General features: G+C 41.6%; 1 protein-coding gene across 1 annotated transcript in view; it reads right to left on the bottom strand.

Moving 5' to 3' along the window:
- The window catches only part of TTC27 (tetratricopeptide repeat domain 27), a 128,843-nt gene that overhangs the window by 76,887 nt on the left and 35,704 nt on the right, over nt 1–16,252 (bottom strand). Inside the window, exon 10 of the mRNA XM_040993048.1 lies at nt 8,513–8,626. Within this exon, the coding sequence (XP_040848982.1) occupies nt 8,513–8,626 (114 nt within the window). The remainder of the gene's footprint in view (nt 1–8,512; nt 8,627–16,252) is intronic.

Here is a 16,252-nt window from a genome sequence, read left to right as displayed (position 1 = left end):
TCTGCCCATTGTGGCCACTTGGAGAGTGAATAAGCACATGGAAAGTATTTCTCTCTGTATCTTCTTCTCTGTATATCTGTCTTTCCAATAAAAATAAACAAATCTTTTAAAAAAAATAGATTAGAAATACAAGCTCTTGTGACTTTCCTACATCTGACTGACCTACAACTTTCTGCCAAAATTTCTCCAGGGAGCTTGCTCAAAGTTTAAGAAATTACTTAAAAGTTCCTTTATAGAATCAGCTATTAAGTGATTAGGAAATGAGAGTGACTTGACCTGTCTATAATCTGAAAATATTCTGAAGTACAAAGATTCCCAAATATTTGATTAAAAGCTAACTGAGCATTTTGAATTTCTAGTGTCATCCTATCTGAGACACCTAAAGGAGCTGAGTCTACCCGACACAGGAGAACAGAGCAGGCAGGCCGGCACGGACACGTGGGTTGAAAATTCCGCCAATCCTGCATCCTAACTCCGTCCCCTCAGCTGTCCTGTGATGTGCCCACCTTCCCAGGAGCCACCTGTGCCTCATACAGGACCAGGAAGGAGGAGATGCCACAGCAGTCACAGTGAAGTTGAAGGCCACGTGTTAATGATGAGAATAACAGGAAAAGCTTCATGAGCAGTGGACTCCACCAACCTCAAACCTGTGTGCTTATTAAGGCACCACCCTCTACCCCTTTTTATTACCATTTCTTAAACTTATTTTATTGGAACAAGTATAAAAACATCAGGGAACACATATGTGACTGTTACATGCTATGAGGAATCAGTGTCAAGAAAGTGTATCTACTGCACTACTGATAAAAGAGATCCATTAGCAAAATGTCTGCTTTTTAATCTACTGATCATAACTCATTTACATTTGGGAGAAAAGTGGTTTATGAAGTTTATATGAAAAAATACACCTATTGTGGTAACGGGTGTTTTTGTAAAATAGCAGTGGGGGTATGGCTACATGTAAAAAACTTACTGCATCACAGTAAATCTGTGCTAGAAAATTACAATCAACACAAATACATAATGAAAAAAATTAAATGTTATTCTAAGTTCACCATCCCGTCATGTTTCTTCATGTGATATATCCTCGCTGCTGACTCTGTGCTCCCGGGGACGATCAGCCTCACTGAACACGGAGAGCGCAGAGACGTGCCGCGATGGCCTAGTGTAGGTGTGATGGCCTTTCTTCACTTCCCATTTGATTACGAGTTTCATCCTTTATTTCTCGTAAGAGACTAATAGCTAAAGAGGGGTTCTCTCTGAACTTCACCAGGCCAGGAGACCTTATCTAGCCTCCTCTCGCCATCTTCCTCCTCCCCAGCAACGCTGAGCCACCCAGGACATCTCCCTGTGAGGGTGGCCCACACTCACGTTTGATACTGTTCATGTTCCCTGTCTTGTAAATACATCCGGCCTCCCTCATGCACTGTGGAGACGCCACTGCTTTGAATTCTTACTTCTGAGGGGGAAATAACGTAGAACTGCTGGCACGGTGGCACAGCCGGCTAATCCTCTGCCTGCAAGCACCAGCATCCCACATGGGCTCTGATTCATACTGTAGCTGCTCCGTCTCTGTTCATGGCTCAGGGAAGTAACAGGTAACGGGCCAAGTCCTAGGTGCCTAGCACCACACGGGGGATTCGAAGAAAGCTCCTGCTTTCCAGGTTCACATCAGCTCAGCTCTGACCACTGTGGCCATCTGGGGAGTGAACCAGCAGTTAGAAAATATCTCAATCTCTCTCTTTCTCTCCCCCCTCCCCCCTGTCTCTTCTCTCCGTAAAAACAATCCGCCTTTCAAACAAAAAGATATATTTTTTTTTAATTAAGGCTCCTGGACTCATAACGTACTAGTCACTAACCACTATTTACTTTCCTGAGTAGGCGTCAACGAAATGCAAAGCTCAAGTCCAACTGGCCCCAGGAAACACACCTTCCACTGCAATGACGTCAAAGCTGTCACTGCGTACCTAACCCCAGTTACGTCACAGCACAGGCCTCCAGACCTGGGAGACCGTCAGCCTCTGTGCTGTACGTACCTGGGGATGACAGAGAAACCTCTGCCGTTGCTAAGATGAGCAAGCTATGTCTGCTTACACAGTCTTTCCCCAGCATGCCCATGGCCCCATCAATACCCATTTTCTCCCCAACTAGACTGAAGAACTCTATTTTAACCAGTTTCCTGGCAATGGACACATGTATTCAGGTCATTTTTGGAAATTCTGCCAAGGCTGCTAAGTTGTGCATAGGATTTCCGCCCGGGAAAACTAAAGCATTACCCTAGTCCTTATAATCTGATTCTATCCAAAGAACTTAAACTTGTCCCTCTGCACTGACTGAAGTTCACAGCTGGGTGCCTCTGGATGTGCGCTTTAAAAGGATATGTTTTACCACATACTGCTAATAAGTTCCTTTCCCATAACGTATTTCTCACTTTTCTACCACTTTCTGGATTTCTTCACATCTTCCTATCAGTAACAAAGTTTATTTTACTCTGTATTTCACTTGCCTCACTTTTTAATCTATGAATTAGTCATTGTTGATTCTTTGCTAACTGTTATCATGCACTTTATATCTAGCCTCAGCTTTGGCATGCCTGTGGAAGCTTTGTTTCATGGCCTTATCACAAGCCAATTCCACTCATCCACTTAGGGGTTCTTTTCCCACTCAGACCATATCCTGACATTGTGTGCCTGGCATTTCCTTCCCTTCCCACAGAGCCTGTAGGCCTCGGAGAGGCTGAGCTCTGCGACAAGCATGGTCATTCTCACCCAAGGCTCCAACTGCTCCTTCTTGTCTCTGTCCATCCAACTCCTTCCCTCCCAGCCATACCGATCCCCTACTGATAGCATTTCGCCTTCTGAAGTCAGTTCTCACAGCTTTCTGAAAACGGTATGGCATGGTGGAGAAAAACACAGACTTCAAAATCAAGTAGATTTGCCTTGAATTCTGATCTTAGTATAAGGCCTTGGGTAAACTGCTTATAATTTTTTCCTCTTCATTTGTTCATAGGTAAAAATGCAAATAATGCCTACTTAGCAGGATTATTTAACATGAGTGTTCAGTAAAACAATAATACATAATTAATTAAATGGTGGTATTGATACACAGCTTTGTATAAACTACTCCAACAAACAAAAGGACAGCTGCAATTACGTGAGAAAATCCTAACATAGTTCCCCATAACTTTCTAACACTCACACACATGCCAATATGCACACACATCAGTAATGCAGGTGAATTATAGTGAAAAGAAGCAGTATGTTTTCATAATGTGCATATTTGAAAAGTACAACAGCACACTACACATGTAATTATTCCAGTGTGCTTTAGGCTTCCCATGCAGTTATGACTGCTTCTGATCAGATAGGAAAGACAAAGACTGGGCAGTTTTACCTTTTTTTGTTGTTGTCAAGATTTATTTTTTATTACAAAGTCAGATATACAGAGAGGAGGAGAGACAGAGAGGAAGATCCTCCATCCAATGATTCACTCCCCAAGTGATCACAAAGGCCGGTGCTGTGTCGATCTGAAGCCGCGAGCCAGGAACTTCCTCCAGGTCTCCCACGTGGGTGCAGGATCCCAAGGCTTTGGACTGTCCTCAACTGTTCTTCCAGGCCACAAGCAGGGAGCTGGATGGGAAGTGGAGCAGCCGGGATTAGAACCGGCGCCCATATGCGATCCCAGCATGCTCAAGGCAAGGACTTTAGCCGCTAGACCATGCTGCCGGGCCCAGTTTTACCTTTCTTAATACCTCAAGTTTCCCTCCCATAAAGTGAGAACAACAACAGTCAACATTGAGGGTCCAGTGTGTGCCAAGCACTGTTTCAAGCATTCCATGAATACTAACACATTCAATTCCTCAACACAGAAATGAGGCCAGCAGAGCTGCTCTCCTACCCACCAGACAAGTCAAGCACAGCAGGTTAGGGAGCTGAACTTTCACCACAGCAAAAACATAATCTCTCTTCCTCTAAGATTGTGAAGTCCACAGACAATGCAATCTGGCACTTACCTGACAACAATTTTGTGATAGCAAGAACACAAAGAAAAGCAGAGCTGAGAATGAAGGTGAAAAACAGAGATCCACTTTTACTTATCTGAAAGGCAGAGTTACAGAGAGAGGGGGTGATACAGTCTTCTAGTCACCAAGGCTGGGTCAGGATGAAGCCAGGAGCCGAGAGCCTGTTTTGAGTCTCTCATGTAGGTGCAGGGGCCCAGACAATTGGGCCATCCTGCACTGCTTGCCCAGGCTCATTAGCAAGGAGCATCATCCAAAGAGAAGCAGCCAGGGTTTGAACCAGCTCCCACACAGGACTCTGGCAACACAGGTGATGGCTTAACATCCTACACAACAGCCACAGTCCTCTCATGAACTTTTAGGAAGACTTATTTATTTGTTTGAAAGGCAGAGTTATGGACATTTTCTGAGAGCTCTCTGCTGGTCCACTCCCCAAGCAGCAGCAAGCAGAGCAGCTAGGACTTGAACTGGCATTCATAAAGAATGGCAGCACCACAGGCAGTGCTTTAACCCAGTGTGCCACCACCACTGGCTCCACCATGACTTTCTTTCTGAGACTGAGCCTGGAATACTCATAGGTTTCACAGCTGTAACAACAAGTAAGTTTCTGTCAAATGGCCAATCTGAGTTTAATTTTTGCTCCTTAAATCAAAAAAATTCTTAGGAGAAATGTTTAAAAATTTTTCTAAAGTAATATTATCAAGACTTGAACAGCTGCAAACTACAATCTGCCTCATAAAGCACCTTGCTTTTAGGATAAATATATTCAAAATAAGCATGAACATCAAATGAAGTTTTTCAAATTCTAAAATCCTATCAAAATATTGGCAAGCCAAACACAACTAAGTGAGCTTCAGTTACTGGATCAAGTGCTCCACGTTGACTTCAGTCTTTCATTAGCCCCAGAATCGTAGATTCTCCATTCACAAAAACAGTTCCACCTCTAGGCTACATCCAAGCCTGCCAAGTATTACATGGGCAGAGAAGGGCAGGGCCGGGGCCAGAGGCAGCGGGTAGAGGGGCAGGGCCGGGGCCAGGGGCAGCAGGCAGAGGGGTGGGGTACTGGGGCGGGGGGCAGAGGGCCGGGGCCGTGGCCAGTGGCCAGGGCCAGGGGCAGCGGGCAGAGGGGCGGCGGGGGGGGGGGGGGGGGGAGCCAGGGGCGGCGTGCAGAGGGAGGGAATGATTATATTTTGTGAAGAAGATATGAGAAAATATACAAAGAACAAGAATATTCTGAGACATGAACACAGAAAGGAGCCTTTAATACAAACAAAACATCAGTTCTTTATACAGACAAAAGGTGCTGTTTTCTGGTGTGCTGAAGTATACAGCGTGTATCTATTTCCAGTTTAGGAGCCCATTCATGAACTCCCATCTCTTATCACTTTTGATGATCGCAAAGAACAATGATTTACACATTAATTCAATATTATTTTTAGGAAACCCCATAGGAAAAAATGGGCAAGCCTTTTTATTTTTTCCCTCTCCTTAATTAAATCGCAGCCAGCCCCCAGGGAAGCGCCCCTGGGAATTCTGCCTTAGCCTCAGCTGCTGGCAACCACTGCCTGTTTCCTGGTAGCTCTGGCACTAGGGCTTGTTACCACACTGAAAAGGTACTGGACTGACCCCAGAAACACTGGCCTCCACAGCTCTCAGATCACCAAAACAATCTTTAACTTAGCAAATTCTCAATTAGCCCTGCTAATAAGCTGGTAGTTCAAATTTCATTTTTTTTTCCAGATCAGAATTTAGTAAACATCTACTAAGTGACCATTCTGGGAACATTAAAATAAGGACAATGAAGAAAATCATCCCTCAAGAAGCTCACATTCAAGCTTGTCAAAAAGGGGATACTCAGCTATCCAGTCTCAATGTCCAGAAACAATCAGTAGGTTGGGCAACGAAGGTGCCAAGCAGAATGAAGAGAGGCTGCTCAGTGAAAACGAGGACTGGGAATCGGGGAAAGAAATCACTCTAATTTGGGGCCTCTGTCATGATGCAGTTCGGTGAAGCCCCCACCTGCAATGCTGGCGTCCCATAGGGGAATCGCTTCAAAACCCAGCTGCTCTGCTTCTGATGCAGTGCCCTAAATGTGCCTTGGAAAGCAGTGGAAGATGGTCCAAGTAAAAGGACCCCTATACCTACATGGGAGATCTGAATTTCCTGGTCCTAGGTTTAGATCAGCTTAGCTTCAGCTATTGCAGCCATTTGGGAAGTGAACCAAGGAATGGAAGATTTCTCTCTGTGTCTCTCCATCTCTCTCTGTAAATCAGCTTTTTTAAATTAAAAAATAAATAAACAAATAAGTAAATAAGTAAATAAAATAAGGGTAGCTCAACAGGCTAATTATCTTGTGGCACCAGTACCCCAAATGGCTGCCAGCTTGATCCTGGCTGCTCCACTAATGATCCAGCTGCCTGCTTGCAGCCTGGGAAAGCACTGGAGGATGGCTCAAGTCCTTGCAACCCTCTATAGGTGGTTGATTCAGAAGAAGCCCCTGGCTTCTGGCTCCTGGTTTCAAACAGGTTCAGCTCCAGCCATTGTGGTCATTTGGGGAATGAACAAGAGGATGGAAAATCTCTTTTTCTCTCAGTCTCTCCTCTGTGTAAATCTGCTTTGCAAATAAAGATAAATGATTCTAAAAGGAAAATCACTCTGAGGAGACTAGAATGTATTACTTATATGTTTTTCTATTATTTCTTATATTATAATTGTTAATCATAATAACTTAATGCATATAATCAGAACCATAATGTGTAAATTAAAATAAAAATCAGATAGCATCTTCAAATTGAGGGGATTGGTTAAGATGATAGCACCTCGGGGCCCGGCACAGTGGCGCAGTAGTTAAGGTCCTCACCTTGCACGCCCGGGATCCCATATGGGCGCTGGTTCTATCCCGGCAGCCCCACTTCCCTTCCAGCTCCCTGCCTGTGGCCTGGGAAAGCAGTCAAGGATGGCCCCAGGCTTTGGGAACCTGCACCCGCGTGGGAGACCCGCAAGAGGCTCCTGGCTTCGGATCGGCATAGCATCGGCCGTTGCGCTCACCTGGAGTGTGAATCATTGGACGGAAGATCTTCCTCTCTGTCTCTCCTCTCTGTATATCTGCCTTTCCAATGAAAAAATAATAAAAATAAATCTTTAAAAAAAAAAAAATGATAGCACCTCTTTCAACAGTGACGCAAAGCTTTTACAATAAATGAGCTAGATCCACAGATACTGGTGTATAACTTACAGAGTTATTCTTTTATATCTTGATAGTTATTCTTTTATATCTTGATATCAATATATAAGATATATCATTATATCTTTTATATCAAGATATAAAAGAATAACACAATACAAACAGCAGGATCCCATTTATTTTAAGATTTTTTATTTTTATTTAAAAGATGGAGTTATATTGTGAAGGGGAAATACAGAGAGAGAAAGAAGATCCTCTATCAACTTCTCAAACAACTACAATGGCCAGAGCTGAGCTGATTTGTAGCCAGAAACCTGGAGCTTCATTGGGGTCTCCCATGTGAGTACAGGGCCGAAGGACTTGAGCCATCCTCCGCTGCCTCCCAGGCTATAAGCAGAGAGCTGGATCTGAAATTGAAGGGTTAGAACAGGAACCAGTGACAGTACAGAATGATGGCAACAGAGGGGGCAAGATTGGCCAACTGCATCACAGCACCAGTCTCAGGTTCCCATTTGTTAAAACGTTAATCTCTATTTATTCACAGAAAAAGTTCTAAAAGGGGCCCAACATGATAGCCTAGTGGCTAAATCCTTGCCTTGTAAACACTGGGATCCCATATGGGCTCTTGTTCATGTCCCAGATACTCCACTTCCCATCCAGCTCCCTGCTTGTGGCTTGGGAAAGCAGTTGAGGACGGCCCAAAGCCTTGGGACCTGCACCCACACAGGAGACCCAAAAGAAGCTTCTGGCTCCATGCTTCAGATCCCCACAATTGCCCCTTGGGGAGTAAACAAGATCTTTCTCTATATAAATTTGCCTTTACAAGAAAAACATATAAATTTAAATTTAAAAAAAAGAAGAAAGAAAGAAAAGGTCTAAAGGGCATACATCACCAAGGCTGGAAGGCGAGTGCTGTGGCATGGACACCAGTTTGAACAGTCCCCAAAAGACCCAGGTGCTAAATGGCCCATCCTGTAACTTGTACGCCAACTATACTAACAGGGTGAAAAGTCGATCCATTTATGGTGTTTAGGAGAGGATCTTTGGAAATTTGCCAGACTGGATTTGATTGCTGGGTGGAACTCCTGTCATCAAATCACAGGCACTGTGTAAGAACAGACCTGTGCAGCATCCTGCCAGGCGATGCCCTGCACCACCTCGGGAGCCTGCCAGCAAGAACACCACCACCAGATGCCCTACCAACCAGCCTGCGTGACCTTGGCCTGCGAAGCACCAAAACCAGGAGCCCCACACATACATTTTATTACAGCAACAGAGAGCTGGAAGGCAAACAACATATTAACTCCTACCTGTGTCTGCCTCATTGCGCGCTCCACGCGGCGGGTGCTTCCTCTCTCAAGTTTTGTCCGCAGCATCAAGGCTGATGTCTGAATAGCCCAGAACTTTGGTTGCGAAAGTAGACACTGACAGAAGAGAGGTGGTAAAAAAACAGACCAAAGTCAGAAGACATAAACACAGGATGATCCACTATTAGCAGAACAAAAGTCATTCTTCCAAAAATATCAGGATGCAGCCACAGACAATTCGAAAAACTCCATGAGATAAAGTGAAAGTTTTTTTTTTCCATCTATATTATAGAAGTCCATTTGGAAACACATGGGATACCAGAGCATTTGCCCAGTTTCTAGGAGTATAAAAGTTTTCATACCAGAATAAACTTCTATTTTAATTCCATTTTCTAAGAATTTTTAAGTACCCTTGACACATCTGGCTGACCAGTACCTTCCCTGTGCCTGGCCCATTATAGGATTTCAAGAAAGAAACAAAGAAAGGAACCTCTTCTTTCACACAGGGGCAGAGATATACAAAGGTGGCTTATCTGAAACAGAAACGTAAATTCATAGTAACTGGTGCTTGAGTGTCCTGGTATTCCCTAGATAGAACCGGGAACATAGTCTCCCAAGAAACAGCACTTGAATAATTAAATGTATGAAATAAAACTTAGGACTATAATCCAGGTGGATCTGCAACTTATGTACATGTAAAATGTATTCATATTAGGATATTAGTTTTATCTGGAACTGATTATACGTATATTACAACACACCGGTTAAGGCATATGTCTTCCATGAGCATATATCAATTATCTAATGCCATGTGCTGAAAAGTCTACCCTTTCCCCACTGTGCTGCAATGCCTGCCACCTTTATCATAAATCAGATGGACCATGCACATATGGATCTGCTTCTGGTCTAGCTCTTCCTCTGGTTAGTTTCTCTTTTCTGTGTCAAGACATTCTAATTCACTGCTTCTCAAGCTTGAAAATACATAAAAAATAACCTAGAAACTTTGTTAAACATCAAATCACTGGCCCCAGTCCCATAAGTTCAGATTCAGTAGGGTTTGGGGGTAGAACCAAAGAAATTCTACTTCAGTCAGCTCACACATCATGCTGCTGCTAAGCAGCAACGTCTTTTGCAATGGGTGCTGTTATCTGCACTACCACTCGTCCAGCTCCAGCAGGCCTGGGCTGTCGTCGGCCCTCAGCAATCCCATATGAATTCTGAAGTTCCACGGAAAACAGAAGCTAAAAGTCAAATTGCTGGTAATTTGTTAAGAGCTGCATTAATTATGTAGGATAATCTGGAAGGACTTGACATTTAAACATTTTTAGTTCTCCATGAACAAAGTTCATCCCTTGATTTATTTAGGTCTTCATTAATTTCTCTTAATATTTTCTTAGAGTTTAATACACACACCTTAAAAATGCTTTGATAGATTAATTCCCAAGATTTTGAAGGTTTTGACGCTAATAATAATTTCTTTCTTTTGAAGCAAATTGTAATAAAGTACACATGAACTTTACCATCTTAATTTTTTTAAGCATTCTTCCGTAATGTATACCACATTCACTTTGTTCTACCAGCAAAATCCAGAACTCTTTTCATCCTGCAATTAAGACTCTCTGAGCAACAATTATTCATGCCTACCCTCCACAGCCCTGCAATCACACTCTACCTTCCAACTCTGAACTGCATCACCCTTGGTACAACATGCACGTGTAACTCTACAGGTGCAAAAACTTCTTTGCAGAGCTTATTTGTTCTTACCTTTGTGTGATAATTAGAGCAACTCAATGAAAGACATGTTCACTACACTAACAAGCACTGGCTAAAAATCCAAATGATGTTTCAAAAAGTTTAAGAAATTTGGTATGTTCAAGCAGCCTAAATTAGGGTTAGGATCTTGGCTAACAATCTTATGTCATTTGCAACCACATACTTACACATGACACGGCACTTACGCCACTTTGACACATCACAACAGTTAGAAACCACTTGAGGTGAGTGAAGCATTTGTGTGTTTTAAGAAAAGTTCTCTCATCTTTCAACTCACATTGATCCAGATCAATAACAGCTTTTTACTGAGAAGGCAAATTTTTACTACATATATTTTAATATACTATTGAGTGTTTTTATGATTGAGAACCCTGCTACTTTTAACTTCACTCAAATTTACAACATTACAGAAGTTAAAGAATAAATCTGCTTTGGCTATTTTTGATGAAAATTGTAACATACTTGGAGATCAAAAGGCAGGTACTTGCTAGAGAAGAGGAGAGCTAATTGAATAGTAATTCACATCCCCTTTAAGACTCTGTAGACCTTTGAGAATCTGTCACAAAGTTGTTTGTCCACAAGGCTCATTGTGGCCCTAAATAATCCTTCCTTCACAGCTGCAGGAGCCCAGTACCGCTGACACTCCCCCACGCCACCCCTCGTTCACGCTGTCTCACACTACCTAATCCTTTCCTAGTAAGCAAAGCATTCTTGAGCCTATATCAGTCCTATCCATTTTCTTCCTTTACTACAACCATGGGAAATATTTATCTGTGCTATCAAGTTGTGGTTTCAACTCCTTGGTATTGTCAGTTGCACTTGTGAATTTATCTGGCCTGGGCTAAATTAAAAATTGCATGAAGGTAAGCTCATTGTTTCATGCCTTTATTACTTCCACAGCATCTACGAGCATTTTTGGCCAATCCTTAGTCTCTGGATCTTCTGCCACCACTGCACTTTCAAAGCTCTTCCCTTTGCTATGCAAACGTTCATACTGAAGGCGAAGATACCAAACAGACCAATCTGCAATCTGTTGGCCACTCAGCTGCCTCAAACAAGCCTACATCCTGGAGATGCCAGTTCCTCAGAACTGCCAGATGTCCCGTTCACGGGCATGAAAGGCAGACCAGTGTGAAACATGTGAGCTGTTCTCAGACTAAATTCTTCAACCTTTAACATCCTGTTAATTCATAATGTCAAAGGCTTAAAAGTTTAGCTGCAATGATGGCCAAAAAAGGAAGCACAGAGAGTTTGAACATTTCCCGTTAATAACAACAATATTAACCATCTTCCTTGTAATGTTTCCCTTACTTGAGAGCAGCCGGGACAAGAGTCAGCACCCATATGGGATCCTGGTGCATGCAAGGTTAGGCCTTTAGCTACTAGGCTACTGTGCCGGGCCAAGATTTATTTATTTATATTGGAAAGGCAGATAAACAGAACAGGAGATACAGAATGAAAGATCTTCTATCCTCTGGTTCACACTCCATGTAGTTGCAACAGCCAGAGCTGCGCCAATCCAAAGCCAGCAGCCAGGAGCTTCCTCCAGTCAGGTCTCCCACACGGCTGCAGGCCATCCTCTACTGCCTTCCCAGATCACAATCGGAGAGCTGGAAGGGACATGGAACACCTGGCATGCGAACCAGCACCCATGTGAGATCCCAGTGTACGCAAGGCTAGGACTTTAGCCACCAGGCTACCACGTCGTGTCCGCCAAGTCTGGATTCCTTAATTCACAATAATGTTGCTGAGACTTATCCATATGTTTGCCTTGTAATTAAGTCCATTTTGTATGCTATTTAACAAATGCAGCCCTTTCATATTATTTTCATGAAACAATACATTCTTTTACTCTTGATGTATCTGCATCTTTATATTTACAGTACCTGTGACGCAGACACTATAGAATTGTACTTCATTTCCATTATGATAGTCTTAGACTTCAACTGGAATGCTTGTTATCATTTAACATAATTATTGACATACCTGAGTTTAAATCAACACTCTTAGCATTTATATTTGTCCCATTACCTTTCAGCATTCTTTTTAGATTCTTTAAATATATTTTAGGTTGTCAGTTTAGCTAGAAGCTGGTTGTCCTGAATTAATATTCCATTAAGTACTTGGAACAGCATAATGCTTCACAACAAAAGTAGTAATTCTATAACTATACATATGCATTAATATACCTTTGTATTTCTCCCTATAATCTAGAAAATACCAAGAAATGATTTTTTAATATTTTAAAATAGACACACATACTTTAATGACAGTGGAAGGAAACAATCATAAAAATGTATATGTCTTCAAGCGTTCTTTGTTTCACAGCATCTGAGCTTCCATATGGAGTTATTTCACTTTAGCCTAAAGAATTTCCTTTGGCATCCTTTATGGTGCAGATCTGCTGACAACAAATTCTTGCCATTTTTATTTTATCTGAAAATAATTTCCTGTTGGTCATAACTCTTTAATGATATTTTTTAATCACACATATGATTCTGAGTTGACGCATTTTTCTTTTAGAAATTAAAAATGTATGTTCTACTGTCTTTTAACCTTGAAATTTTCTGATAAGAGTTCAAAGTTTCTGCAATCAAATTCTCCTTATTTAATGTGCCATTTTTCTGTCTGCTTTCAGAATATAGAGAAATATACACAAAATTATGGTTTTCTGTTTGATCTTCCTTAGCCTTCACTGGGTTTCTAGATTCCATCAATATGATATCCACACATGTCGCAAACTTTAAGATCTCTTTAATTGCTTCTTTCTGCTCTTTCTTCTGAAATTCTAATAACATGTACACTGGGTTTTTCAGCTCTTAGCCACATGTCTACAAAGCCCAGTTGATCACTTCCATCTTTTTGTTGATGCTATTCCTCATTCTTGAGCAGTTCCTGGACGTCTCTGTCTTTCCTCTCCATCCTCATTAAATGGCTAATCCCAACCACGGTCATTTTTATTTCACATTTATTTGTTTCTACAATTATCATTTATATTTTTTATAGCTCCTAATCTTCTCTGCCACTTCATTTTTGAGCATTAGAACACCTTCCCTGTGTCACTGTGCATAATTTAAGGTTTTTTGTTTTTTCTCATCCCCTAATTCCAAAGTCTAGGTCTCCCTGGATTTAGCCTCTTTGTTCTTTTGTGAATGATTCACATTGTCTTCATTCTTCATGTGCTAAGCAGCTGTACAAGTTACACTGTAAAGATTGTGAATTAATGATACTGTCCTAATGCTTGGGCTTTTTTTTTTTTTTTTGAAACATATAACTTAGTTTACTGAAGATGCATTTACAAATTCTCAGATGACTGCTCAAATATGATGTGAGTTCTTCTATGCTTAATCTATTTAGAATGCGCCTTATACATACATGGCTCAGTGGTGACCCCAGAACTGGAAGCATTCACATACAGAATGCAATGATTGGGCGCAGTGTCATAGCCTAGCGGCACAGTTGTTGCCTTGAACCCATCAGGATTCCATATGGACACCGGTTCTAATCCCAACAGCCCCATTTACCATCCAGCTCCCTGCTTGTGGCCTGGAAAAGCAGTAGAGGATGGCCCAAAGAAAGCAGTGGGACCCTGCACCTGTGAGGGAGACCCAGAAGAGGCTCCTGGCTTCGGATTGGCTCAGCTCCAGCCGTTGCGGCCACCTGGGGAGATCTTCCTCTCCATCTCTCCTCCTCTCTGTGTATCTGACTTGGCAATACAAATAAATAAATCTTAAAAAAAAAAAAAGGCAAAAATCCTCATCTGTGACCCTTTCCTGAAAAGATGTTTCCCATTCACATTCCTGTATCTAAGATAACTCAAACTCTGTGTTAAGAAAGACTGCTGAATTACTACTGCAGCATTAGTTACCCTGAATCTAACAGACTAAAATCTAGTTGCAAGTTGGAAACAATGAAAGAAAATCATGCATGTCAATCCCTTCTTCCAAGCCAAAACTTTTAAAAACATCATCTCCAGAATCTTTTCTACCTCTAGGTATTTAAAAGACATCATGTAACTGTAAATTTGGGGATTTGCATTTGCCCATATTAAGTACTTTTTAACTACAACGGGGCGGTTCCAATCAGAGCTTACTTAGCCAGTATAAAACAAGTAGAAATTCTCCAAATTTCTGAACCAGCTTATCAAATACTGTAAAGAAAAAGAAACAGCCTAATGGGATTTCAATGCAATTGGATCTGCTTTAAAGCTCAGTTTGGGAGGAATTGTGAATTCAACAACACTGAGCCTCCTCACCCAAGAACATGATAAAGCTCCTCGTTCATTTACAGCTTCAGCTCTTCTCATTGTTTCCTGCTCTTTGCAGTGTCCAGATCAAGCACTTCACTCACACTGATCACTGGAAATCTGACTTTCCTAAATGCTAAGGTGCTTCAAAAGTTCATTATCATATAAAAATAAACCTGATTTATGCTGATGTGCTTTTCTAGACCCCAGCTCATTAGCTGATACTTATTTGCTTTTGCTTTTTTTTTTCCATGCACAATAGTATTGTCTCTATAAAAAGACAGTCTTATACCTTCCCTTTCAATCTATGCATCATCAACATCTTTCATATCTGCTGGGATTTCTAGTTCAATGGAAAATACAAAAGAAGAAAGTACACAATCTTGCCTTTTTCTTGACGAAAGGAAAGAAAGATTACAGATCATCAGCAAATTCACAAATTTTTTTGAAAAATATCTACTTATTCATTTAGAACATCACAATGTCACAGAGAAGGCGAGATGGAGATCTTTGGTCTGCTAGCTTGCTCTCCAGATAGTTGCAACAGCCAATACTGGGCCAAGCCAAGCTCAGGAGCCAGGAACTTCACCCGAGTACCAGACACAGGCAGCAGGGGTCCAGAACTTGGGCAACCCTCCTCTGCTTTTACTGGGCCATTAGCAGGGAACTGAATCAGAAGCGGGGCAGCCAACACAAAGCGGCACTTGTACGGAGTGCTCGTTTTTCAGGCAGTGGCCTTACCTGCTATGGGCCCAGCTATAGGTTATTCACAGATGCACAGTATTAGATTGATAAGTTCTTTTGTTCCAAGTTCAGTATGAGCTCTTACAATGAAAGGGTGCTGTTTTTGTGTATCTAGGAAGTCGATCACTTGGCTTTTCTCCTTTACTGTTTTACTAAGGTGAACTGTATGGTTCCCATTTGAAACACTTGTTGCATCCTGAGCTCAGCAGCCTGCTCCCTATTGGTCACCCTTTTCATAGCTTACTGCTTCATGTGTTTTGTCTAGCTAGGTAGCTGTTTACAATGCAGGTAAATTCGGCATCTGTTACTATAAGCTGGAAAGGAAATTGACAAATGAGAATCCATATACAGTTCACTGTGCAGATAAAAAAGGCAAATCAATCTGCAGGTAGTTCTGATTTGGAAAGGAGCCAGAAGAGAAGAAGGAGCCGAGAAATCACAGTGCATGAAGTTCTGGGTAAGCAGGTGAAGGTCTGGCACTTGTTGTTTCCGCTTCAGCTTATCCCTTTTCTCTGTTTTCTAGCCCACATTCTCTTTCCATTTTATTCTCACCAAGTTGACTACGACATACTTAGCCATGGTTTTCACTGTCCTCATATTACCTTGCTTAGGCCTCACTGTTATGACTCACAGGTACTATGTTCTGAAGTAATTAATTGTATTAACAAGCTATTTGAAGTACCACCATTAAATCACAAAGTTACACTAACAAATTAAAATTGGGAAATAAACATGACTTAATTTTAATTTAGTAAGATGGAATTGATCAATACACAATGTATATCTATTCTAACATATCACTGTAGAAGTATAATTGTCCACTGTATAAGATGTGTAATAATTACCTGCCAATTAAAGAAAAAGAAATAGGCATTCTCTAGAAAAAAAGATGTATTAATCTTGAAAAATCATTGGGAATGATTGCTTATATTATTTATATATTCATAAACAAGCATTTACTAAATAGCTTAAATCAACAG

The sequence above is a fragment of the Ochotona curzoniae genome, unplaced genomic scaffold (genome assembly GCF_017591425.1).
Source record: "Ochotona curzoniae isolate NIBS_2020 unplaced genomic scaffold, NIBS_Ocur_1.0 contig_883, whole genome shotgun sequence".
Taxonomy (NCBI): Eukaryota; Metazoa; Chordata; class Mammalia; order Lagomorpha; family Ochotonidae; genus Ochotona; species Ochotona curzoniae.
This window is presented reverse-complemented; position numbering and strand designations above follow the sequence as displayed.